At 49.2% G+C, this 27615-nt stretch overlaps 1 protein-coding gene across 5 annotated transcripts in view; it reads right to left on the bottom strand.

Moving 5' to 3' along the window:
• Nucleotides 1-10551: 10551 nt before the first annotated feature.
• PLEKHG4 (pleckstrin homology and RhoGEF domain containing G4) overlaps nt 10552-27615 on the bottom strand; it is an 86478-nt gene continuing 69414 nt past the window's right edge. For 2 of the 5 annotated variants that reach the window (XM_053987315.1, XM_053987318.1), the window contains 11 exons: nt 21209-22149; nt 19073-19322; nt 18416-18505; nt 17864-18088; nt 16780-16950; nt 16093-16309; nt 15378-15494; nt 15025-15291; nt 14240-14436; nt 13618-13693; nt 10552-12399 (listed from right to left, as the gene is read on the bottom strand). In XM_053987315.1, coding sequence (XP_053843290.1) covers nt 13652-13693; nt 14240-14436; nt 15025-15291; nt 15378-15494; nt 16093-16309; nt 16780-16950; nt 17864-18088; nt 18416-18505; nt 19073-19322; nt 21209-22149 — 2517 coding nt within the window. In that variant the 3' untranslated portion in view covers nt 10552-12399; nt 13618-13651. The other 3 variants (XM_053987317.1, XM_053987316.1, XM_053987314.1) reach the window with 3 other exon arrangements.

Raw genomic sequence — 27615 nt, 5'->3', positions numbered from 1 at the left:
CGAGGATTTTGGCAGCTTCTGGCTGGCCCCGAGTTGCCTGAGCAACCGCAGGCACACAAACACGAGCGCCTGGCTCCCACTCCTGCTCTGTTTGCAACCAAACACACGAGCTCCTGGTAACGATCCCTGGGAACAGGCTGGGCTCCAGGATGGGACGGCAGCTCCGGGATGGGATGGTCACTCCGGCGAGTGCATGAAACTGGGTGTAGGTGCTGTTTCCCTGGTCCCAGGCACGGGCTGAGCCTGCTGCAGTGCTGCTGGGGTGGCAGTGCCAGGATCTGCTGCTGCATATCCACCTCCAGGGTCATCCACTCAGAGCCAGGCTCCCTAAATAACCCACAGGGGTTATTTCCAGGTGCCTCAGCTGTGGCACTGGCACCGCTTAGGACGTGAGGGATGTGTCAGGGGCACACATGAGGCTGGGACAGGCTCACTCACTGCCAAGGCACTGCACCTCTGCATCCCAGCCACCTGCTTTGGGAAACACAGGAGAAGGAAGAGGTTGTCTTCCAGGCTGGATTCAGCCCCATTGTCAGAGAGGTTGTACCAGTGGCAGGCTGGAGTGAGGGCTGGGGGATGTTAACTCTCCTTTGTCCTCTGGGTGACTTGGAGGGTGGCTGTCTGTCCCTAAAGGCTCTTTCTGAGCATCCAAAGTTTCTTGAAAAATTGTTGCTTATGAAGGGAGAGGCCGGGGGACTTTAACCCTTTGCTGACTCCATTGCCCAGCTGCACAAATGAGCTGCAGAATTCCCAGGGCCAGGCTGCCCTGCATGCCTTGAGGTCTGTGGAGGTGACTCAGCCCTGTCCTTAGAGGCTTGGCAAAGGAAGATTATTTTGGGAAGAGGTGAGCAGGTCAGGCCCCACAGGACTCATCCCCTGCCTGTGTGTGGCCCTGGTCAGGACGTGGTTGTGGAGCACAGGAGCTCCCATGCGGGGACAGCTCTGCAGGGGAGTTGCAGGTGTTGATGTGTTTCTGATACAGGGAAATCAAGACTGGGAATCACAGAATCCTGGAATTATTTGGGATGGAAGGTACCTTAAAGACCATCTTGTTCCAAGCCTGGCACCATGAGCAGGGATACCATGTTGTTCCAAGCCCTGTCCAACCTGGCTGTGAATGCTTCCAAGGAAATGGGCATCCACACTTCTCTGGCCAGCCTGTGCCAGGGCCTCCCCACCCTGCTGCTGAGGTGATGCCAGTGTTCTCAGGTGATGGCTCATGCAAGGCAGGACTGAGGGATCTCCCAGGACAGCCAGTTCCATCAGCCAGCCTCTCCATCAGCCAGCCTCCCCCTGCTCTGAATCGTGAACAGAAGCAGCTTCTTCTCAGCCTGTGGAGCCACTGCAGAGCTCAGGTACCAGCTCACAGCTCTCACACCTCCCACGTGCTGCCACCCCCTGCAGAAAGATGCTCCTCCTCACCCACTCCAGCACCTCTTCAAGTCCTTCACTGCTTTCTCCACAGTTTACACAGAATTTCTCCCCTCCAGCCTTCTTGGTTCTCAAGGAGGCAGCTCCAGTGCACCCTGTTCCCAGTGTGGAAAAGGCATCTCAGTTGTGCCAAAGCAGCCCCAGGAGAATTTGTGCCAGTAAAGACTGGCTGAATCTGTTGGCTGCAAAGTGCCCCAGATCAGCCTGAAAAAAATCATGTCCTCTGAGGTGAGGGGAATAGCTTTCTGGGAAGAGTAAGATATTGATCTGGGTCTTCACCAAAAAGGGGAATCTTACTAAATACCAGTGTAATGATCTCCTGAGAGTTGCTGTCTCTGTGGGTGCATGTCCAAGGCTCCCCCGTTCATCCTTGCAGGAGGAATGCCTGAATGCCCTTTAGAAACAGCACCTGCAGTGCTGTGGCCGTGACCTGCATTACAGTTACATCCCACAGCTCCTCAAAGTGGTCAAATCCAGGTGGAGACACAGGTAAGTGCAAGGAATAAACACCAGTTTTCCTGAGCAGTGTAGGCAGGAAAGCAGAGGTTCCTGGAGTGGCTGCCAGTGGAGCACAGGACTGAGAAGGAGAGGCCGAGCTGGGTTGCTCAGCACTTGAGAAGACCAAAACCTGAAGAAATGTCCACAGGACCAGCAGGTCCAGCTCTTTCCCCAGTGAAGCTTGAAGGGGTGCCACAGGCTGCTGAGACTTTGAGGCATTAGTTGCAGATCTACTCTGTGTGATGAAAAGTGACACTGCCCAAACCAAAGGGCCTGCAGCCATTTCCTCATGCTAATGACCTTCCTCTGGCCAAGCATCTGCTCTGAGCTTGGCTTCACACCAGCCCAAGACAGACACTTTGCAGCCAGCCTGTAATTCCCTGGCAGCAGAGGAGCCAGCAGGAGGAAGGTGTCTCAGCCAGTGTTTGTGTTATGTGCATTGGTCCAAGCTCCAGACATGAAGATATTTTCTCCTTCCCACTTGTCTCTTCCCCTTGGCCACTCTCTGGCCACGCTCCCACAGTGGAGAGACATGCCAGATCTTGTCTCCTGTGGTGCCCTGCCACCAGAAACTGCCACCTCCTCTGGGTTTTAGACAAACCCAGACTCTCTTACAAGGTGATGTCCCACCTTGCCACTGAGATGTGTAGCCCAGAAGGATCAGCTGGGCGGTTGTAATTAATTTAGCTGTAAAATGTGTTTTCTGCCCCAAGGTCCCTTCCCTAGAGAGCTTCTAAAATCATCTAGGGTCATGGCTAATGTGCTTCATGCTTTGACAGCAAGTTGTGTGCTGGGGATGAGGGAACTGGCTTCTCTGAGAGGTCATTATTCTCTAGGATGAGCAATTTGACCAGAAATACTGATGAGGATGGATCACTCTGGTCCTCAGAATATAGATTAGTTCCTAGAAGAGGGAGATAATAGATACCAGTATGCCCAGGGAAGTTTTACCCTTTCTGTCCCTGTGCAGGATCACCAAGAAGAGCTCATATGTTGTCCAAACATCTGCTCCCCAGGGAACATCCCTCCTGGGAGGGCACTGTGCTGGGGCAGAGCAGTCCTTGGTCTTGGGCCAGGCAAAACACCTTCCCTGTGGAGCTGTACCTGCCCTGCTCCTCAGTACTTTTCCATTTCACTGTTAGCCTGATGGACAATGTTTTCCAAAATACACAGACAAGGCTGTAAATCGTGTTCAGACAAGACTCAGAGTGCAGCTTCTATCACCTAAACCCAACACTCGAATTCAAGCTCCTCCTGTCAGTGCTCTGAGATTGGTTTGACCACGTGTGTTCCAGGCAATGCTTCAGTGCCAGCCACGAGCTCCAGCACTGTGCTGGAATATTGATTCAGTACCCTTTTAGATGGAATTCAATTAACTAAATTACCATCTTCCCAGCATGGCATGGTTCCAGATAAAATGTTATTATCCAGGACTCATCCCTGCATTTTGTTAATGTAATAACTGCAGCAGAGTTGTGAGAACACAGGGGGAGATGGAAGCAGGAAGATGCAGAAAAAGAAAACAAAAGGATTGGATTCACCAGATTTAAATACAACAAGAGATACCATGCAAGGTAAAACAGAACGTGGTCCGTATTTAATGTCTGTTTTGTTCCCTGTACAGAGCACAATTGTATAATTGCTCTGAACTCCAGAACTACCCAGAGCTGTGTGCACAGCTTCACAGGTGTGTGTTCACATCCTCCTAGTGGGGATGATGGTGCATTTCCCATGACTGCTGCATTTCTCAGCTGGAAGAGGTGTTTTGGGAACAGTGTGGCTGCTCTCTTTAGTCAGCTGCTGCAGCAGGATGGTTTGTGGATAGTAAAGACCCAGGCAAGATTGTTGCAGAAAAAAGATTAAATGATAAGCAGGCATTTGGGAGAGGGCACCTGCTGCAAGGATATTTTTCCAAATCTGATACACTGGTTTCATCATGGAGCTATAGAATGTCTGGGACTAGAAGGGATCTCAAAGATCCTTTAGTTCCAACCCCCTGCCATGGGCAGGGACACCTTCCACTGTCCCAGGCTGCTCCAAGCCCTCTCCAACCTGGCCTTGGACACTTCCAGGGATCCAGGGGCAGTCACAGCTTCTCTGGGCAGGCTGTGCCAAGGCCTGTCCACCCCCACAGGGAAGAATTTCTTCCCAATATCCAATCTAACCCTACCCTCTGTCAGTGTGAAGCCATTCCTCCTTGTCCTGTCACTCCATGCCTTTGTCCAAAGTCTCCCTCCAGCTCTTTTGGAGCCCCTTTAGGGACTGGAAGGTGCTCTAAGGTCTCCTCCTCTCTTCTCCAGGCTGATTTCCATTTATTCAAAATGATGTTTTAAAACATTTGTACTTGGAGCTCTAAGCCTGTAGCCCTGAGCTCTGTGTTTGAAGACCTGCAGCTACAGCCAAGATTCATTTCAAGATGTCATGCAGAGATTGCTAACAGTCGTTAATAACTGATAGAAGCTGTTCCAAGAGATCAACAGCGTGTGCTAAGACAGCTGGAAGCACATCAGTGGAGCTCTGTGATTGCAAAGGGCAATCAGGTCTCCTCTCTCTCCTTTTGACCTAAGATATTTTCCTAAAAAAAAAAGGTTTCGTCAGACACAGAATATTCCTGATGTGCTGCTCACTGAACTGGCATTTTCATGACTTGGCTTAGAAGTCTGTGACCAGTTCCAGCCTCATTAAGGGCCTAATGTGTGTTAATGGTCCCCAAAATAGCTCTCTGTTGTGTCCAAATCCATGCATTTGCCAGCAGTGGGGGGCATTACAAGAAGCAGACACGACTGGAGGAATTCTGCTGGGACTCATGTCCCACGTCCTGCCGTGACAGGTGAGCTGTCCCCTGCTGTGACCAGCCCACACCTCTGCCTGTCCGCAGAGCAGCCCTGGGCTCCTGTAGTTTAGCCAATTGTTTCACTTCCAGCCTTGGAAATAACACCCGGCAACTCGGACATTTTTCCAAAACAACTCATCGGAAGGCAACACAGGGAGAAGGGTGGGTGAGCTTACAGGTGCTGCTTTCTGAACATTTTCTATCAGGCTGGGCTGTTCTGAGGGACAAAGGGGACTGTGGGATCCAGCAGCTGGAGGCTACACACGGCAGCCTGTGAGAGGCTGCACATTCTGTTTGTAAAAAAGCTTGTTTTGGTCCTTCAGCAGCCCAGGTATCCTATGATGCTCCGGCTTCCTTGGAGTAACTCCATTCTTGCTGTACCGTGACTCCAAGCTCCTGGAAAATGCCAATAGGGCACATCTGGCTCTGGCACCACATGTGTGGTTGCTCTGTATCAGTTCTCATGAGCTTTATCAATCACATCCATTTTCTGGATGCCCTGGAGGCTCTGAAGGATCCTTCCGTTTTTCTTTACTCCGTGGGTGCTTGATTCCTGGAGATGCAGTGGCTGGAACCAGCAGTCTAATCCATCTCTGGTAGGGTGGAAGCTGCTACATGGTTCCCCCAAAGCCTTTCATCCAGCTACTGAATCTGATAATCCCTTTGGGATGAGACAAGACATAAGAAAACAACCCCCAAATCCACAGAATCACAAAGGGTCATAAATGTTACAAGAAATGAATCACTTCTGTACAGTTTTCCCCATGTCTGGTAAGTCCCTGGGAGCCTTTCCAGTGGTGCTGCTGAGCCCTCGGAAGCGATGAATGTCCATGAATGTAACATGGTGTGAGTTTAAGCAAACCCTTATGTCACTGCTTTGAAGTATTTGTCTCAAACACACTTCTAAAGAAAAAAAAAAAAAACTTTTTCCAAGCATTCCTGCATAGGTGTGCAAAAAAAAAAAAAAAAAAAAAAAAAAAAAAAAAAAAAAACCAAAAAAAAAAAAAAACCCTTAAACAAGCAGTAAAATCTGAAACACACAAAGATAATGTGGAGTTTTGGCAGGAAGCTCAGGTGATGTCAGGAAACAATTCTAAACAGAAAAGTTTCTATGGATTTTTTTTTTTTTTTTAAAGACCTAATTGGAAACAGATTTTTGCTTTGGGTTTAAACACTTCCCTGCAGCATCTGCAGTGTTACCCCTGCCTTATGCATGTCAGGAGCAGGAGGGTATGGAGCAGAGGAGGGAAAAGCTCAGCATCCTCCTGTTCATGTTATTGCTACACATTTTGCCTGTCTTCGGACAGTCATGTAACATCATTTTCTTGGGATTATTACCCAGTAGATTTTAAGGTAAATTACAAAACCCAGCGAGGCTCCTGTCCATTGAGGTCCATCCCTCCGCCCTCATAAATCCAGCAAGGATTTCTTGCTCCACTGAACGGAGCTTTGAGAAGAACAAGGAGCCCGGGGCGGTTGCGATGTTTTCCCGGGAATCGGGAGCTCCTCTGTGCGGCCACAGCGGGGTCAGACACGGAGCTGAAACACAGCCACGGGCACAAAACTCCAGGAAAGCCACAGGCAACACAAAACTCCACAGGCACCGTCTGAACACGGGATCTGTCCCCTCCCAAAGCACGGAAGTGTCAGTGGGCTCACACTGCACAGGCTGGAGAGAGCAGCAGCGACCAGCCACTTGTTCATGCAGTGCTTATTTATCAATGGGATAATAAAAATATCCTTATTTTAGGTTTTTTTTTTTTTTCTGAAAACATTTCCCCCTTATCCTAAAACACCATCTGGCTGCCCTTCTTCCATCATCCCTATCAGATCTGCCATCTAAAAGCATCCAACAGCTCTTTTATATTAATGTTCTTTGGAGTCAAGTTGATCAGCAGAGAATGTCAAACACACCAGTGACTCCAAAACCATAAACCTGACACAAAAGCCAGCCTGCAAACCACTGTCTGGAAAGCTTATTAATAAAAAAATCAAATTAATTATCTTTATGTCAGCTGAGACTTCCAGTATAATGGTAAACCTAAGACAACATTCAAGACATGTACACCCATCCCTGAGGTGTGGCACTGACCCAGAATTGCAGTTGTTATCGTATAGATTTATTCAGATATTAATATTTAAAGTATAAATTATTAACTAATATAAAATATAGATATTAAGGGATGGGTTAGCCTGTATTCATACCAATGCTCTTGACCTTATCTCCAGAGGAAGTTAAAAAAACTATTCTGAAAAACTGTTTAAATATTTAAATTATAAAATATTAATGTATATTAATAAAATATTAATAAAGTATTGATGAACACTCCTATATGTTTGTTCTAAAGCCCTCTTTAGGTTTTTTTAACTGAAAATCCCACATGATCAAATTGATTAGTTAATTTATTAGCTGCCATATTCCAGGTTTTCTTGGTTTTTTTTTATTCTTTGGGTCTTGCTTCTCACCTGTTCCCTGTTCTAAGAGAAATGACACAAACAGCATCTAATTAAAGAGATCTGTCACGTGAGCAGTGTGTTAATTGGTTTTTAAATAAATTACAGCCCTGCTCCTTCCTCCAGGCCTGATGGCACAGCATGGCACGGCACAGCACAAGCCATGGCTGGGAGCAGGGGTGAGACCCCTTTGTGCAGGGGGAGCTGCTGGGCACTGCTGCCCATCAAACAGAGCCTGAGCTGCCTGAATTCCTCAGGAATGTCTGGGAGTACTTTCCTTGGAGCAATGGTGCCATGAGGGTGTTTTGGTGGTGCTTTCTTCTACTGTCCCCTAAAATTGGATTGAGCCTCAGAAATACCAAGATTTTACTATCCAGTTGTTTTTCTTAAAATTTTTCATCTTTCTTGCTTGAACAGTATCAGCAATAAGAAGTTGATGTGATTATCTATATAAAGTCTTGTTCCCCACATCATCTTTGATTATCAGTGCAGTCTGGAGCTACAAGCTGTCTCTGGAAGCTACTGATTTTAATTCTTGCATCCATTTACAGAGGGTTTCCCTCCCCTCCCCACCCCCATCCTTTTCCAGACATGCTTTTGACCCCCTTTTGTGTGGCCATTTGTATGAGAAATAGCCTAAAAACATTCCAGACATCAGGCTGTTCTAGAATTTACAGGTTTGTTCTTTCCCCTCAGTGTTTTCTGTGTGGATGAACCAGAGAGCGTTGTGGGATCTGCAGAAGAAGAGTTAATTCATTTTAATGTCAGTGAATGGTATTTCTCAATTCCCAAAAGTCACTCTGTCTCCTGAATCTCTGATGTGGAAAGCAGCTCCTGCACAGGGTAAGTCTGATAACCATAAATCATTTATTGACCAACGCAGTTTTGTGTTTAGGCACCTTCATTTTTACACGCAGACCTCAAAGTTACCTCTTCTCAGCTCTGTTGAATTTATCCTATGAGCATTAATTTTGCAGCTGAAGCCTTTCTTGCAGGCAAAGTGGGATTTTCTATGTTGTTTTTCCATACTTTTTTCATTCTTAGATAATATTGTTTGCAGAAGGACATCACAGAGTTTGTGTGAAATTTTATCATTGCTCCTGATAGGTATCCAAATAAAAGTCACATTCAACTCCTCTGCCCTGGTTGGTGAGCACAGAAACTGTTCCAAATTTCATGCTTGACCTTTCCATAAGAGCTCTTTTATGGTTTAATTTTTAATTAACTACAGTTAAAAAAAGCAGCTGCTGTGTTTGAGGACAATTTTATATTGCCCCATCTTATTGAATACAAATGTTTTAATCTGGAAAAGGTGGTGCTGCCCTTTCTACTGCTCTGTGAGGAGGTTCAGTTGGCCTGAAAATAAATTCATTCTAATGGGACACCACTGAATTTACTGTCATGTGCAACAGGAAAGTGACAGCTCTTCCTCCTCCCCTACACTCTGTATCTGTATAAATGAAAATACTAAATGGGTATCTCTCACAAAGATTTTATTTGCTATACAGCTGTAAGTATTTTTTATTTTCATTAAAGTGTAATTTTGTCTTGTGCCAGTGAAGGGTGAGTCTGTACATCCTGGCTGGATGAAAAGTCTACTTTCAAACATTAATATCTGCATTTCCTCCAAGTTTTATCTAAACTCTGAGTTTCTTCTGACTTCCAATTTCATTCTTTTAAAATGGAATTGTCTCAAAAATGTTATGCTGCTCAATATTTGTAACATCAAATATTAACATTTTGCATTTAACATCATCCCTTTTTTTATTTTTTCCTTCTTTTTAGGCAGTGTTTAAAGATGTTCCCTCTCCAAAGGCTGGGAGAGGAAGAGCAGCAAACTCGGTAGTCTGTTACTGCATTAACAAATGTGCACCATGACATTTACCATGGCCCTGTTGAGGTATGGCCAGGAACACATCCCACTGAACTAGAATTCCTGCATTCCCCATCCCTGGAAGTGTTCAAGGCCAGGCTGGACCAGGCTTGGAGCACCTGATCTATTCTAAAGTGTCCCTGTCCATGGCAGAGAGATGGAGCAAGATGATTTTAAAAGCCTTTTCCAATCCAAACCAGTCTGTGATCACAGATTTGTGCAACATCTGCACATCTTCAGATTTCTGAGTTTTTTAAGGGCAGGATCAGCAAAGTCAGATTAGTCCAGCTGAAAAACACTCCATCTGCCCCCTCTGCTGGTGTCCCTGCTCTAAAGCTGAAAAATGCTTTCCAAAACTGCAGTGGTCAGGAGAACTCAGGGAGCTTACAGGAGAGGACACTCTCCTTTCACAGGCACAGCAATCTATTAGGTCTATAAAATCTATCAATCACCAGAAATTGAGATGGCTTAAAACACCAGTGTCCTGTGAATATCCCACATTCCACCAAACTAGAATTCTTGCATTCCCCATTCCTGTGAGTGCCTAAGGCCAGGCCAAGGATGCTCCAGGGCTTGGAGCAACCTGGTCCAGTGGAAGGTGTCACTGCCCATGGCAGAGGGGCTGAACGAGATGGTCTTTAAGGTTTCTTCCAACCCATTCCAAGATTTTATAGTTCTAACACCTGCATGGCCAAGCTATGTTTGGGAATTGTTGGGAGTACAAAGCAGGGGCCAAGCACCATGGCCATTACTAGCAGAGACAATGGTGCTCCTGGGAAGGGTGGATTTCCAAACAGTCCACTGGATCCATCTACCCACTTTAGGGGATTCACTGTGGAAAATGCCACGATGAGTTTTCCTTGTGAGGCGTGTCATGAGTGTCACAGAGCAGAGTGGGAGTCCTGCTTTTCAGTATCAGACTTTATCTATCCCTGGTTAGTTAAAGGGGGAGAAAAAAAAGAAAGAAGGGACAGACAATGTCACTTATCTTGTAGAAAGGCTGGAAAAAGTATTGAAAATTCCAATTCAGACAAACATTTCAGGGAAAGACCTGTGGTTTAGGAGCTCATTTATTTTGGTTGCACCTTCTCAAAAATGCATCATCTAATCTGGGATTTCTGACATGTAGCTCATTCTGTGGAAGACAAGATTGGCAATGGAAAGATTTCTACTTATGCCAATAAAACCATTTTTTTTTTTCTCATTGTTTGGGTGCCAGATATGCAATAGGGGGAAAAAATTGTTTGTGTAATTTTCAGTGTTTAAAATGACAGGCACCATCAGCCTCACCCCAATAATCCGCTGGGTTAGGTTTGGTCAGAGAAATGTTACTTCAACCTGTCCCCCGAACTCTGAGGGGGTATTTAGAAACACCCCAGGGACAACTGCTCCTCTCAGTGCTCCCTGTCTCCTCCTGCAGCCCAGATTCCCATGCTGAAATCATGACACAATGCAAGTAAGATTCATATAAAGAAAATAACCTTTATTAGACAAATCAATCAAACCCTGAAAAAAGAGTGTCAGGTAAACAATACTAAAGGTTTTTCCAGCAATTTAGAAACCTTTGAAACTGAGAAATTCCAGACGTTTCATGTTCCTCTTGTTGCATTAGTAACTTGTGACATGAGCTACTGCTGTCTTGACAGCCCAGAAACCTTGCATTAACCCAGCAATTATCTCAAAATAGTAACTTGTAAAATATTCCCTGTATAACTGTTTCCCACGCAATTTTGTACAAAGGTGTCAAACGTATTTTCTTTGCTGTCTGAAAAAAAGAACAAGGTTTAAAAACATTCAGCTTATTAAAAATAAACAAGTGTTTTACATACAGTACAGGAATTTCCAAACTTGAAGGAACACTGTCTCCAGGGTGGCTGTGGGGTGTAACACCCCAGTCTGCCAAGGGGAGAGAACTGCAGTTAAATAAATTACTACTCCATCTTCTTCCTCAGGCCAAATGTAGCACTTCTCTCACACCTGCAGGAGTCTGATTTACAGCCCTGCATAAACCAGGAGTAAACAGGAGCTTGGCAGCCAAGTAACCACTGTTTCCAGAAATGCTAATTTTCATTTTGTCCAAGAACAGAGGGAGGGTGTCACAGCCACACAGTGACCTTGGATGTTACTCATGAAAAGCCACCTTAGAACACAGGGCTCGTTTGTCCTCCAGTTACGCTGTGCTACTTCAAACAACGTGCACTTAAGATTCAGCATTATAATCAACCCATTACACTCAAAACTTGGTCTCGAATGCCAGCACCATCCAAAGCTCCTCAAACAAGCCACAACAGTGGGACTGAAGTACCAGAAGAGGGGCCGAGTCAGAGATGAAGCAAGGAGCCAGTCCCTGTCACTCCAAAACCAGGGGTACAACCAGGACAAAGCACAATGGAGCCTGAACTAAGCCACTGGAACCTGAGCCAGCAGGGCGAGAGAAACTTGCACTGGGACAGCAGCTACAGGGGGCAAGTGGCTAAAATTAGAGCCAAGAATTTTGGTGCCTCCTGAGCTCCACCAGACAGCTCCCTCTTCCTCACTCCTACTGACACCTCTGCTGGCTGCTCCACAGCCCCTCTCTGTGTCAGCCTCCCCAGTGGCATCAGGGGAGTCTCTGCCTGGGCATCTCCCTCTTCTCTGGTGAATGCACTGAGGATTTACAGGTGGAGCTGGCAGTCAGAGCAGAGGTGGCACAGGCAGTGGCAGAGCTGAGAGATGGTTATGAGAGAGATTAGCTCAGCACCAAGGCACTGGAAGAACCATCTGAAGAAACAATTCATAACAATGAAATTGCTTTTATTAGAATGAAAGTATTAAGCCAAGGAAATAAATTATTGCTATGATAGACATATTTAGAACATAAGGAAGGACGTTAAATCTTGAGCTTCAGGTCACTATAACCCTGAAACAGAAAGTTAGACTACTTTTTTTAAATACCTCAATTTCTCTTCATGCCCTTCCAAAAACTTTATAAAATGTGCAGCTTACACAACAAATAGTAACAGAGTCACTTGTAATAAAAATCTGTACAACTCATAGCTTTAAAAATAATACTTTTTTTTTTTCCCAAACTGCTATGTTACTTATAAATATAGGGCTAACGAGTTTTAAATGCCCAAGGTCCCATCCAACACCAAAGCTATTACATTTAGTTGCAGAAGCCTTCCTGGGACTTCGCCTCAGGCAGAGGTCAGGTTTTGGGCTGTTTGAAAGAGCCTGATAATGGGCAAAAAATATCTTCATGGATGAAGACTGTGTCCTTCTGCTGGTCAGAGGCCTGGGGTCTTCAGTGAGTTTGAAATGGCAATCAAACCTGGAACACAGCACCGTGCAATGGGTTAGACCAGCTGCACTCCTGTGACATGGCAGGATCCCACAGGTCCCTCTGTCCTGGCCAGCAGTGATTTCACAAAACACTTGAAATCCACTGTTTGTCAGAGGTAAATTTTGTTGGGGAAAGAATGTTTTAGTGGAAGAGCCTTGCAGGAGAAGCACAGCTCTTCCCCCATGTGGAGATCTGCCTCTGTGCCTCAGAACTCGCCCAAAGATTATGTGCTGCTGTCCCTACTGCTTCTGTGGTCACTTCAAAAGTCTCATCTGTGACCCTCCAGAAGGGGCTCAGGATCTTAAATCTGAACCTTGGCTGGTTCTGTACAGCTGGTTCTGAACTCCTGCACCTGCAGGTCACAAGCCATGGGCCTGCGTGGTGTCACACTCCACGATGCCAAACCTACGAGCCATTTACCACCCTGTGCCTGGACCATTCAAGCCCTAATCCTGCCTCTCTCATGCTTGTACCCCTCTGCTCCCTGTGAGAAGGGAGGCTCAGCCCTAAGGACAGAGAGGAAAAGGCTGAGACAAGAGCAAGCTGGTTTGAGTGGGTCCTGACATGACATATCAAGGGCTGCCAGCCATGAGCAGCAGTCCTGCTTGGCTGCACATCCTGTCAGGGTTCACCCTCCTTGGATCAACAGTTCCTCACAGACAAGGCATCCTCCCAAAATCACTAAATACTGGAGCAACATCTGGAAGTTCCCTCAGAACATCCTGACCATAACCTAGCAGGCTCCTCTGCCTGGTAAATACCGTCTCCTTTGGAGTTTCAAAGGAAACTGTGGGATAAATCTACCTTGGGGAGAATATTGTGATTCCCCAAGGCAGTTCAGAGGGACTAAGAGCAGGATTTTGTCAAACAGCCACAAGAAACAGATTAGTGGTTAGACAGGTGGGCAGCATTCAGAGGAAAGCAGCTCATCTGAACACTAAGGAGGAGGTCAAACCTTTACTACCTGAACGTGATTTTGCTTGTTTTGCTTCTGCAAGGCAGAAAGCATCAGACCAGCTGTTCAGAGGGTGGCTCTATGGGAGCTGCTCCTCTGTAACCAGAGGAATCAGAGCCTCAGACACCAGTCAGGAATGCATGGGGAAAACTCACAGAGGAGCTGACAGTGAGGTTCCCCTGACTCAGAGCTACTGACAAACCTGACCAGCACTCAGAACTGCTGGAAAATCCCCTGCAGGGGCTACTTACAACAACTCCACTTCCTGAGGCGGGGCCGAGGGGCTCACACTATTCTTGAGGGACTTATGGTGACCTGGCCTGCTTTCTGCAGAAGAGAGAAGCCAGCGTTAGTATGGGGTTAGAGGACAACAGCATCAGGACAGGATCTAGTGGGAAAGGAAGCAGCTGAGAACTCTCAGGAACACACTGGCATCTCAGAGCAACAGGCTTCCACTCCTCCATCTCATCATTCCCCAAAAAAAAATGCCCAAACCTCCCAAGAAAGGAGCTTGGCAGCATGTGCAGCAGAGCTCCAGCCATTCCAGGAGGTTATTTATGTACCCCAGCCCAAGGTAGCATTTCAGCTCCTCTTTGTGCAACATCTCCTCCTTGTGTAGCCTCCAGCACTTCAGGTCCTTTCCAGCTCATCTCCTCAGGGATCTTGGCCACCGCAGGGGTGGCTCCTGCACCAGAGGGCTCCCGCCCACCCCAGAGTATGCGAGTCTCTGCAAGAGGAATGTCACTTCCCCACAGTCACCCCAAGCCCAAAAGCAGCATCTTCGGTTCCCCTGTGAGAGGCAGTGGCTTGAACTGGGGAAGCAGTTACAGGAGCAGGCAAAGTGAAGAGAGTGTTTTGGCTGCTTGCACTTACTGCAGAAATGTACTGGCTGTTTGTGAACCTGGGTCTGCCCTCCATGGCAGAGCTGTGTTGTGGGCCTACGGGCATATAAGGGGGCGAGCCCATGTCTTCACAGAAGCTTTCTTGTGGGACGCTGGAGACACAGCCACTGTCGGAGCCGCTGGAGCCAGTGGCTGACATGCAGTGCGATGACTCTGAGCTCTCTGTTGCTGAGGAAAGAGAGGAAGGTCACTCTGATAACCACAACTTTGGGCTGCATATAACCCATGCCACATACGCTTGATAATGTACCTGTCTGCAAAGGCACTGGCCACACAAGCCCACAGATCAGCCACACTCCTGTCTGGGCCTCTTTAAGGCCACAGACAACAAACCAACACAAGGAAGAAGAGTTATAATAATGCTGGTGATTGGTATGGGTTGGCCAACAAAGTTCACACAAGGGAAGGCAAATGCATCTGGATGGTGAGGGCAAAAGACAGAGCACTTCATACCAGAGGGGCAGGGACGCAAATCCCCAAGACCACACCAATATCTATCAGTACACAGTACCAAGCCTGCCATGGGTGCAGCTGCAGCTCAGCAGGTACTTTATAACCCCTGTATTTGAGCTAACTCCCCTCACGGAACCTGAGACAGAGCTGGCATAGAAAGGCAGGGCCCTCATGCCCTGGTCTGGGTAGGAGACAGGGACTGCCATGACCCCAGCAAGCCTGGTCTGACCACACAACACAGAAAAAGGTGCAGGGATGAGCCCATTTATCCCAGGTGCTGCAGAGCAGCGGGGCTGTACGTACTCATTGAGGGCTGGCTGCTTGTCTCGTGCTCCAGCTCATCTTCCTCAATGCAAGTGCCGATGTCAAAGGGGCGTCTGGGGGCCAGGACTCCTGGCAGCAGAGCCTGGTCCAGGTACATATGGAGGTTGAGGGGCCCCAGCAGGGAGGAGGAGGAGGAAGGGGTGTAGGTCGTGGGGGTGCTGCTGGTGGAGAGCTGCATCTGTGTCCTCTTGAAGGGGTTGGAATGGTCAAACAGAGACACTGCAATTGAGGCTCTGGTCCTGGCACCTGCCAAAAAACATACAAAAAAATCCCTGAGAACCAGTCCTGCCTCACTCACATGGATCAAGGGGGAAGGGACAGCTGGCACCTACCTCTGCCTTTCATGATGTAATCGATAGCACGGTCATTAATAGCTGCCTCACTGGGTTTGATATCCAGGAACGGCTTGTTACCCACACCCATGGAGACCATCTCCTGCATACGGATTTCTGGAGAGGAAGAGACCCACAGCCACATTGTGAGGCTGACCCAACCCAACCCTCCCCACAGGTTTTATTCAGCCATAGGTTAGAGCACTCCTGGGCTGGGCTGCTTCTGAACTGCTGAGATTAGATTTCTTCTCCCCTTCCTCCCCTCCCCAGCGCTGTAGAGTCTCCAGGAACAAGCAATCATGCCCTGCTCCAGCCAAGTAGCTCAGTGCCATGCCACCTATTAGAGTCCTGCCAAGCGGGAAGTCTGCAGGGGACAGGAGGGACTTGGTCAGCATGATTCAGTAGTGAGCTCCAGTAGTGGCCTAGATCACAGCGAGACCAACAAGTTTTTCAGGGCCACAGCCTGTGCTCACAGGACAGGGAACCCTGAGCATGGATCTTCTGTTCACAGAGAACAGGTGGGCATCTACAGTCATATAAACTTGGACCAGTTGAATTCCCTGGGGATGAGGGGCAGGGAAGGGACATGCCCAGCCAGGCCCAGCACATGCTCCTGAGGCTGCATGCTGGCACACAGCTGCTTGCTGCACAGAGCTGCCTGGTAACAGGATCCAAACCTACTCAGGACAGCATGAGCTGAACAGGGCTCCCGCACCTTTTGCGGCACAGAAGGAATTCCAGGAAGGAATCACACCTTTATTGCGGGCTGCCTGCTGCCACAGGATTTTGGCAATGTCACTGGTCCAGGCCTGCTTAGTCTCAGCTGAGCTGGCCTGGAGGATGTAGGTGTCACTGGACTTCCGCCTTCGGAACCAGATCTCAAAGCGCAGGCCGCTGTCTCCAGAGTTCTCCGTCAAACCAATGTCTGCAGTCTGTGAGGAAAACGAAAAGCAAAGAATAAACCAGACTGCACCAGGAGCAAAAGGAGTAAGCTGCTTGAACCTTGTGCTAGAGCTATCCCCAGCTTGGCTGAGGAAGGAGCCTGAGGGTCTGGAAAGCAGCAGGTATGTCCTGGACACAGGTGAGCACAGACAGCTCAGGTAATTCCTAGTGCTCCATCCAGAATTACCACCACTTCCCTGCCATGTACACACTGCCTTTCCCCCATACTCCACAACCCTCAGAAAATGCTGGTCCCACATCTCACAGCACAGAGGGCTGAGGCATTAATGGTTGAAGTATTCCCTTCTGGCTTCACCACATGGTTTGGAGGAGGCTTAGAAGTGGTGGGAGCAGCTCTTCTGCTGAAGGTGCTCCTGCTTCCCATTTCAGAGGCATGTGCCATGGGGAAACCAGCCATCGACACATCCCACACAAGAGGAAGCTGCAGGGCTGCCCTTACCTTGAAGGAGCGCTTGTAGATATAAACATCGAAGCCACCCTCGATCTTCTTGGGCTTGCTGAAGAGGATGAGGTCCTCAAAGAGGAACACGTGTCGCTGGCACTTCCTGCGGCCCAGCCAGATGGTGAACTCATCCTGCCGCACCAGCTGCCCCTGCTCCTTCAGGTTTACCTGGACAAGAGAGGACATCCTCATAAGACTCCACCAGCATGACACAGGCAGCCCTAGACCTGGACTTGGAAAACATGGTCCCATATGGCTGTAGCCCAGGTGGTGAAGAAGTGGCAGCTACCTGACATCTTTAAGAGGGCTCTCAAAGAAGTCAGGCTGCATGGCATTGCTGGGGACCACATCAGGCTGAAACAACTGACTCCAAGCTCAGGGGAGAGCTGGACCTTTCTCCTGTGTGTAACCCATAGATGACCCTCTTCTGTCTCCCTGTGCAGATCTGTGACAAACCTCTGAAGTGGCAACTGCAGGCAGCAGCCAGAGCTTTCTCTTGGGGAGGAAATGAGTTCAATCCACTATGAGGAGCCCATCTGGGTCAGAAGGCCAGCTCCTCGGTTCTTCCTGATCCAGACTGATCTGACTCCACCCTGAGCCCTGGGGTTTCTCCATCTCCAGTGCTGCACTTTGCATGCCTCTCCAAGTCCCACCTAGTTGATTTTGCCCTACTCTTGGCATTGGCATCAGTTTGAATTCCTTCTTGCAATCTGCCTGACCCTCTTTTGACAGCTCAAGAGGTGAAAGGTCCAAAGCAACCTGCAGGATGCCATCTGCAAGGGCTGTGAGGCTGCCTCCCATCACTGGTAAGCAACTGGGAGCATGTTTATGACAAGCAGCTCACCCAGCTCAGGTAGCAGCACCCAGGCTCTCTGCCCTAGGAAATCAAGGAGACCTCCCGGCCCCACTGCTCCCGTGCCCCATGCCTCAGCAGTCCTGCTATGCTGTACTGGCAGACAGAACTCTGATCACTGGGGGAACCTGAGGGGAGGCTCACTGTACAATCCAAAGACCCCAAGTCTAGAGAAGGGGAATAAGTGTGGCTCTGCTCCCCTGGGCAGGGGAAGACACTGGAACGTACGTCACAGTCACGGATGGCATCCATGGCCAGCAGGTCATTTCCATGCCGGAGCTGAAACTTCACCATCTCCTCAGCAGCACGGAGATAGCCCAGCTCCTGCTCTTGTGCCTCGCTGCACTCCTTGATCAGGTCCTTCAGGAGTAGGGCATATTTGCTCATCCGCTGGATGGGCTTCAGCAGGTAGGAGGCCAGGTCCATCTTATCCCCCAGCTGCACCTGCTTGAACTGAGAAATGCAGCAGAGTGAAGGCAGCAGCTTCCACAAGGAGAACCCTGTGCCTCCAGGCAAGCACTGTCACCTCTTGACTAGGGTACTCGGAAAATGAGTACTCTTGGGGAAATGTAAGGCCACAGGGCCAATGCTGCTGTGTGCTGGGTTTCTTTCCCAAGCCCTCACTGCACTTCTGCCCTGTTCCTTCCATACAGCTGTGCAGAGTTGTGCCAGGGAAGCAGAGGCAGCACCGAGCCTGCCTTAGGCAGGTAAGTTGGCTTTGCTTAAACAGATCAGTGACCAAACACACTGAGCAATCCTGATGCAGGCAGTAGAACTCACCTTGAAGAAGGTATTCCCATGGCTGGCCAGCAGCGAGTCTGACTTCGGCTTGTTCTTGCTATACAGCGCATACATTCCAAACTGGTCTTTCTGCAGAAGAGATCCACCCTCGGGTGAGACCCATGCACCCAGGACATGGTGACAGCCACGAGCCTGGTAGGTTACTCTAGTACTTCTGCCTCCCTCACGCTGCACCAGAGCCTCCTCTGATACCAGGAATAACTTTGTTTCAAGCTCACTAAGAGCCAGGGAATGTTCTTGTCTTCCTACTCCCAGAGTAGCTAGGACTTTTTGATTCATTGTTTTGCTATCCCTAGCTTCTTCCATACCCCAATAGTCACCTGGTACTATTCAAACCACACAGCAGCAAAATGCATGGGGCAGCTGACCTTAAGACCTGTGTCCCTGCGCATCTGCCCAGCAGCCCTTTTCTCCCAGAGTTGGTCTGTACCTCTCTGCTCACTCTAGTCATTACCTCTGACACCACAGACAGAAAACATGTAAGGGATGTCCCTGGAGAAACAGATGGGCTTTAAGGAGCAGACATTTTGTTTCCCTGGGAGTGTCTCTTGGCAGCAAAGCACAACATGAAAGGCACAGAAACCAAGCTCATGTGTGGAAGAGCCCGTCCCCGGGGGCAAGGTGCTGATGCCTTACGTGTCGTAGGAAGCAGTGGCTGACCCTCAGTGGGTGGTTGCAGCAGCTCTCAAGCTCTCGAAGGAAGTATTGGCTGTGGAAGTCATAGAGTTTCTCCAGGTTTCCAAAAATGACGCTGCGCTTCCCACGCAGGTCCTGGGGGAGGTCGAGGCGCTCCATCTCAGGGAAGTAGCTGTCGATGATGTAGCGGAGTGACCGCACGTACTCCCGCTCCGTGGTTACCATCTCATCGATAATGTGCCGCAGTTTGCTGCAACAGGAAACGCTCAGCCTTGAAGGGACCCAGGCTGCAGCAGGGCTACAGCAGCCAGAGTGCCTGCAAAGCACTGGACTATTCCTACAGAAGCTGTCTCTAACACCCAACACAGAAATGAAATGAACCTTGGCACAGTCCAAGCTCAGATACACAGCTGTCTATGATAGCTCTGACCCTGAGCACTGACAGGACTCAAGGGAATAGCATGAAGCTGTGTCAGGGGAGGTTTAGGCTGAGGAAAAGGTCCTTCACCCAGAGACAGGGTGGTTAGGCACTGAACAGGCTCCCCAGGGAAGCAGTCATGGCACCAAGCCTGTCAGAGCTCAAGAAGCATTTGAACAAGGCTCTCAAGCACATGGTGTGATTTTTGGGGTAGTCCAATAGAGTCAGAAGTTGGATCAATTACCCTTTTGGGTCTCCCTTTCAGCTTGGGATATTCTGTGATTCTAAGGATTCAAGAAGGGAGTGCCCAAGGCTGGCTGAGATTCTGACCCAAACTCAGCAGGACATGCACCCCTGGGCCCATCCAGCCCCTGCTCTGGACACAGTGGGCTGCTCTGCAGATGGATGCTCTCCTGAAACAACAGTGACTGCAGAAGTCACAGTAACTTCTGTGAGGAGTCGGCCTGATGACTGGAGACTGTGGGAAGCAATGTTAACCCTGGGAGAACAATACCTCTAGAACTAGGTGCTGTTGGGCTTATCCTAGTAAAAGAGAGACTAAAACTGAAGTGTCCTAACACTTCATCAGTGAACAGCAGTTCCTAGCACGGGTTGCTCTCACATATCTCAAAGGATGCCTCTTAGGTACTCGAGGTTTCCACTGTGAGGCAGTGTAGCACCAAACATAACTACTCCAATGTGTCCCTGCCTACCCTGCACTTCAGCTTTCCCTCAAGTCAACTCCTCTGAGTTGACTTGAGGGAGCAGTGGGACTGTCTCAGCACCCACGGACACGGGAGGCCTACTGCATTGCTCCCTTGAGAAGCAAAGTGGTCACCCTGCTATCGGCTGGTGTGCATTCCCTGCCATGGGTATTCCCTTTTCTGGGTATTCCAGGGATATCGGAGCCCCCTTCTGGAAGATTTCACTGTCCCCAGCCATTTCACTCAAGAGTAGTAACTGTGATCCCCCAGCATCCAGCACTCTTTCCTCATCTCTGCCATTAATTTTTTTTACTTATATTTTAATCATTTCCAGTGAGAGCAACTGAAAGACCTGCCTGGAGATCCTTTGTCAAGAACAGCTCATATCCCTGGGTTCTCCAAAACACAGGCACACATTGTAGAATGACAACAAAGTTGAGATTCTCGAGGATAGAGAAGGAAAACAGCACAAATGCCAGCTGTTGGACACCCAGAGATTTCAGCCCCAAAGCACAAATACAAACATCCTCTTACCTGTGAAGCTGCTGTCACAAGGTGCTGGATGTGCCTCCCTATCAGTCTGGATATAGCACTCACACAAAAGTGTGGGAGATGATGCCCTGTGTTTCTGCTCTCCCACTGCACCTGTATTTCTGGCTTTGTTAGGTCACTGAATACTGTTTCTGTAATCCCTCATCCCCAATGGAAGCAATGTTCAGAGACTCCCTCTCCTGTCTGGGAACTGAAATTTCCTCCTAGAGGAATCATACCGTGAGGGAAGAGCCACAAATCCCATTTCTCTGTCACCCCACCAAGGAAGGTGTCAGATTATGTGGGGACATCCCTGTGGGCTTGCTCAGCATCACATACACATACACAGGGAAGCTGGAGCTACATCTCTATCTGTCCTGTAACCAGTGCCAAAGTAACCAGCACTACAGAGCTCCTCTAACCGCTGCTGGCTGCCTTCTCACCACCCTGAGAAAGGGAACGCCAAATGTCACAGACACTTACCTGCCCCAGCTCTTGGCTTCCGACCCGGAGAGGCAGCCCCTCTGTCCCTCCAGCAGGCAGTCTGCAGCCCAGCTGCTCACAGCTGGCTGCCGCAGAGCGAACGTCCTGTCCACCAGCTCAGTGCTGCTCACCTCCAGCCCCTTAATGAAGACACCGGTGTTGCCATATCTGGCCGGCTCGCTCCTCTGGCAGCTGGACCACAGGCTCTCACCATAAGGAAGGTCAAAGCTTTGGGCCTTCCGGAGGACCTTCCTGGGAGGCAGCTTCCCAGGGACTGGAGTGGATGTAGAAGACTTCACCTCTGGGGTTTCTAATATGCTCTCCAGGTTTGTCTTCTCTTCAGGCAGCGTTGGAGACTTACAAGCCCTGCTGGCAAAAGAAATTCTGCTTGAGTGAGGACCAGGGCTGAGAGCAGCTTGGCAGACAAATACTTCCCCAGCATCGACATCACCAGGGCAGCTCAGGGAGGGCGAGGGAGCTTTCTCCCTAGTCCACTCCAGAGAGCTGTTGGTTCTGTTGTAGCCATGAGATGTGCTCTGAGTCCTGTCCCAGTGGGACCTGGAGGTGGCCCCCTCAGAGTGCCTCCGGTGGGACAGAGTGCCAGTCTCGCTGCCAGCCTGGGGCTGCTCCCCGACAGCTGGGTTGCGGTCTGACAGCAGAGACTTCTTTGTTCTCAAGGCTGCTTCGAGTTTCTTTTCAAAAACCAGCTTGGTCTCCTGGCATTTAGACCATGCAAATTTCCACTGCTTGAGCCCCTTGTCACTCTTCAGCTCACAGGCCAGCTCCTTCATCTCCTGGAACCGGGCAGCACTGATGTCCGGGTGCTGCCCCTTGTAACTCTCCAGGCACTTGATCATGTCTGCACAGTGCTCGGCGGAGCTGCAGTCCTCCATGGTGATACAGGCAAGGTGTCGCATCCCTTCCAAGGCCCACTGGTACGCCTGCAGAGCGAGAACAAAAAGCAACAGCCAGTCAGAGGGACTCAGTGAAGAACAATCCTAATTCAGTGCCTGAAGATAAGAGAAAGGATCAGTGTCTGGCCACCACAGTTCCTTGAGTGTAGAGAGCGTGTGTGTGTGGGGGGGTGCTGCTATTGTCAATGGGGCTTAACAATTCAGCAAAACAAACAGTTCCTTATGCAAAGGGCTTCAGCTGTGCTGGCTGCTCTGCCACAGCCCCACCTCCCCGCCAGGTCCCTGTGAGTTGGCGCCCACACTGCTGGGCATGTTTGTCCTCTCTGGACAGGGGGGCCCAGGGAAAGCTGCTGCTAAGACTGCAGGAATTCACACCTCAGTGTGGCCCTGCTCAGTATAAAACCTGGAACTCCCTCTCCTCTTTTTCCCAGCCACTTTCACCACTGTCAAGCAGGACAAGGTCAAGGGGCACCAGTAAGCTGCAGGCAATAGGACTGCTGCTCCCTACACTGTTTTCCTGGAGCTGATAGCACACAGAAGCCACAGCTGGGCTCTGTGGATCACCCCAAATGCTCTGACCCATCCTTGCAGCAAGGAAGAAAATGAGACCATGCAGCTAGTGCATTTTCTGTGCCTGCTGGCAGCTTGTGTGGTGTGCTGTGTTCTGCCTGCCTGGCTCTGCTTGCCACTGCACTACATGCTTGTGCTCGTTAGTCAAATACTGAGCTCAGCAGTTTATTTCTAATACTCCAGGAATGCTGGAAGCAGCTTCATGGGGCTTAACTCTAGCAGTGGTGCATATGCTGGCCTTGCTAAAACAGTTCTGTTGCATCAATCAACCAAGAGAAGTGGGAGAAAATGTGGTCCAGTGGGACAAATACAAGGGAAGAGTGAGTGTCTTATCACCATGGAAAGAATGGGGCTCAGCACCAAGACCTGTCATCAATCAAAAGCAGAAGAAAGGCAAACATCTGACTTAGGCTCATAAGACACCATTTTCTCTATAAAGCAGAGATGGTAAGATTTAATGACAGAGTAAATAAGATGTGATTAGCTGCTGTAGGTCTGGCTAAAGAATTTTAATGGTCATCAGTGAACACACTGGGTTATTTGTTGAAATCAGATACACAAATTGGGAAAACACCCTGGACAGGGCTGCCTGGCATCTTCTGCCAACTGCCCAACATCAGAGGATGCACAGAAACACCACTGGATGCCCGGAAGTGAGCCAGACCATCTCTACCACTTGACCTGTCAGGCCCTGTGTACCTGCAGAGAAACAACATTTATTATTAGTGCCAGGAACAAAGTTACTGGTTTTTCCGTTTTCCATTTCCTGAGCAGCCTCACTGTAGCAACCTTCACTCAGAGAGTTTAAATCACTTACTTTTATGCAGCTTTAGACATCAAGAAAATCTACCCAAGCTTTATGCAAGCGGACATCACATCCCCATCAGAGACATAGTGGTCAAACAGATCAGGTGCCAGGCTCACTCTCTGTTGGTGACAGAGACAGGCAGGGCAGAAGGTATTTCATTCACATGATGTTCAGTCGCTGGATGGGGATGGCTTTGACAGCCAAACGCTGCTGTTTGTAGGAGAGCAGAATGCCAGCACAGCCTGCAGCCTGAGCAGTCACTCTAGGGGCAGATTCCACAGGAGCTCCCACAGCCATCCACATTCTCCTCTGAGCTGCAGCTGCATGGCGTGCGTGCAGCCAGCCCCATTACTCATGCGGAGCAAGGAGCTGCTTCAGAAACACCAGCAGCTGCTCAGGGAAAACGCTTCTCAGCACCACGCAACTGCAGCACGGGACAATCCAAAGAGCAAGAGTCCCCTATCCTCCCACTGCCCTGCCTAGAGCTGCAACAGGCCCCTGACCTGCCTCTCTCTTGATCCAGGCTTTATGCTCCAGACTTGCCCACTGCTGGCAGCCAGGAGGGGTGTGCAGAGGCAGAGGACATGTCAGATTCTGATGGGAATCCACATTTATCCTCAATGCAGAGGTTCTTCTATTTCCTGGAGGTGGAAGCATTTCAAGGCAAGGTGAATCCCCAAGCCCAGCAGATCTGCACAGTAGTGACAGATGGCCTATTCTGCTGTGGGGTTTTGAGCTGCCCCCCCCCCCAGCTGTACGCAAACCAACACCAGCCCCTGACAGCTCTGCCCAGAGCAAGGGCTGGCCATCGGTCTGGGCTAAGAAAGGGCACATCTCACGTCTCTGGCTGTGGAGGTCAATGGGTGATTCCCACTGAAGGCTGCATGCTGGCTGCCTTTTGCTCAGTGATGGGAAAAGCTGAGCTCAAAAGACACACAGGGCTGTCAAAGAGGGTGCTGAGAGCAATGTGCAGGAGAGGGACATCCAGCAGGCCTGCCTGGACTCTACAGTAACCAGTCAGAAAGGCAGATGCCCTGTGAAGGCCTTATCTAAGGCTGGGGTACTCATTTCCATGCACAGATAAGAGAGAGAGAAAAGAGATTTATTTCCTGGAAACTCTGCAGATCTGCATGTGATTACTGTGAGAAGGGATCAGGGCTGCAAAGCACACAGGACAGCAGCCCCACCACCTCTCATCTTCATATGGTCTCTGTCCATTCTTGGCAAGGACACCAGGGCTGAGCAGAAATTACTCTCAATCTCGATGGCATTTGCTTCCATCACTAGTGCCTGTCATAGGCCAGCAAATAGTTCAGCTTTGTTCCCTGCACAATGGAGCAGCCCTCCACATCCTGCAGTTTTGCTTGGTAACATGCTAAGTGACCACCAAGACTTTATTCACTCACATCATCCGCTTCAACTGCCCCTTTTTGCACATAAATGGCAATCCTCTCCAGGGACCAAGTGTGCCCCCATCCTCATGCAGGCAGGGGTATTGCTGTCACCTGTCCCCCAGTAAGGCTGCAAACAACACTCAGCCAAGCCAGGATACAGCCCTCTGGATGAGGGGCTTTTGAGGAGCAGGGAGCCCTACATTTTCCCTGCAGAGCTGTAAGAGCTGTTCAGATAAAAGGAGGCACCTGTGCACAGGGAAGCTGAAATCTTCCCAACCACATCTGGAACCAGGCAGGAAAGAGCCTGTACCTCAGCTTTTGATCTTTACAGGCAAGTTGTTACTGAACCTCTCAATTACAGGATTAAAGACAAATGTGCTTCCTGCATACGCAGGACTGACCTATCCCACAACAGGCACAAGCAACAGGTTGGTCCTGCCAGGCTGCCCAGGGCTCTCAGGGACCTGCCATGCTGTAAGGAAAAGCCAGGGACTTCACTGGATTATGGTGCAACCCTCACCCCTCATCCTCTGCTGGTCTTCTGATCATTTCACCATGGACAAGGCTTGTAGCACATTGAGGACAGGAGCTCCTGGAGTCAGTTGGTTTTGGCACTACTTAAGTACCATCTGCAAACACAGGCCCAGAGAAGTTGCTCAGCCCTGGCTCAGGGCACACTGCCAGCACTGAAAGCCTTCCAGGGGTCCTGGACTCTCACCTGAGCCACCACTCAGAAACTACACCTCCCCAACCCAAATCTATCACCGCAAACTTATCAGATTCCTTGCATACTCAAGGTTACGACACGTTCTGGGTAGCCAAAAGAGGAAGCAGACACTGTGCATCTCACACATATGCCAGAAGGGGCAATTTCAGAGGACCTGTCTTTGTCCAAACCTCCTTCATCCATTCCTGTGGGGAGATGATGATAGTAACTATAATTTCTTTACAAATAGGAAACTGAAATAATCTCTGTCTAAATAGGCAGAGATAAGCAGATCAACTCTCTGCAGAAGAAAAATGCACCCAGGTGGGTAACTAACTCTGCTGTGAGAAGGTTTCCTTTGGAATCTCAAGTGCCTGTGCAGTGCATCTTGAGACAAGGGTGATGGAAAGTCAAGACTGGCCCTGGTGGGAGCAACAATACAGGCAGGGATGGAATCATGCTTGTGGGTATGATGACTTAAGCACAGCAACAAGACAGACCAAGTTTCTCACTCTTCTGTGGTAATGTCCCAGGACTGGAAGCCCCCATCTCCCTTGCTCTCTACAGCTCAGAGAGGGGGAGGCAGCACAGCAGCTGAGAACACTGCCAAGGACAGCAAAAAAGAAACTGATATAAACAAGCCCTGATCCAGCTTGGTGCAGCTCCCACATCCAGGCTGTGCTCCACTCTGCTGTTTCTCAGTGAGACACAACTGACTGTAAGTGTCTGTGGAAAGAAACAACTACACAGCCCCCCATTTAACCAGACCTCCTCTCACCACCACTGTGCTCATTTTAAAAGCCCTTATCTTCAGCTGTGAGCTTTAAGAGCAAAATGAGGTTAGCTTGCAGCAAAAGAGGTAAAACTGGTGCAGCCAGAAAAATTAAAAACATCACAGGTACTGCTGTGAACTAAACACAGCACTTCCCAACAGCTATGCAGGGTATCACACAGGCACTGAGTCCTGCAGGTGCCCTGCTCTGCTGGCTACCCACAGCCTTGGTACTGACCCAAGTGGTGCTCAGACACCAATTGCAGCACTCCCAACACAGGAGTAAAGAGTGACAAGGACTCACCAGAACACCATTCCAAAGGAAATGCAGCTCTATTGCAAGAAAATGCTACTGGCATGACAGATGCTCATTTGGGCTTATTCCCTCTGAAGTCCAGCATGGCTTTAGGTTGATTTGAGAAGTGACTCCTGATTATAACACTGGTATGTCCCTTGTCACAGGCTGCTGCATGCACAGTGTTAGCAGAGACCCATGGCTGGAGACTGCCTAACATGCTGACAGTTCAGAAGGACCATGATTAAAAAGCTATTTTACATCAAAATATACTGAAAGCAAAATTACCCAGGCTTACCTTACTTATCCACAAGAGCTGTCAGCTGGCAAATGGTGACAAGCCTAACTCGGAGACCAAACAGCTTCAGCAGAAAGTGGTCAGCTCACCACACACTTAGTTGAATCTGCTTAAGGCTTTCCTCAGGCTCCCACCTACCAATACTAACAGCATCCATGAAGAAAGGAGCAGGGAAAGAGCAAGACTTCAGGATTTGCAGATGTTCCCTTGGCAAATCTATCTGTTGATTAAAAATAGACTTCATCCTACCTTCCCATCTGTCCAGAGGGAGTCCATACCCTGGCTGTGCCCAGCTCTGTGCTGTACATTATCCCCTACAGCCAGACTGAGGCAAGGCCCCTGCTTCAGTGCATCATCTCAGCTCTGATTATTCACAAGCAAATGCTGCTAGCCTAAATACCAGATTGGGGGGCCTGGTAACCAGAGACAAGGCAGAGGGGGAAGGGGCCGCGCTTCACACGAGAGCTACTGAAGTGTGCAGAGAACACCCTGACTGGGCACAAGCCAGATACCCCTTCACAGTGCAAAAAACAGGGAGAGAAAGCATTCCAACTGACCCCAAATTCAAGCAAAATGCAAAGTAAACTGCTACCTAACATATAAAAGCTATGGAGGAAACACTGATCCCTCCTAGACATTGCGACACTTTT

This window comes from Vidua macroura, chromosome 11, assembly GCF_024509145.1.
Source record: "Vidua macroura isolate BioBank_ID:100142 chromosome 11, ASM2450914v1, whole genome shotgun sequence".
Classification (NCBI taxonomy): domain Eukaryota; kingdom Metazoa; phylum Chordata; class Aves; order Passeriformes; family Viduidae; genus Vidua; species Vidua macroura.
This window is presented reverse-complemented; position numbering and strand designations above follow the sequence as displayed.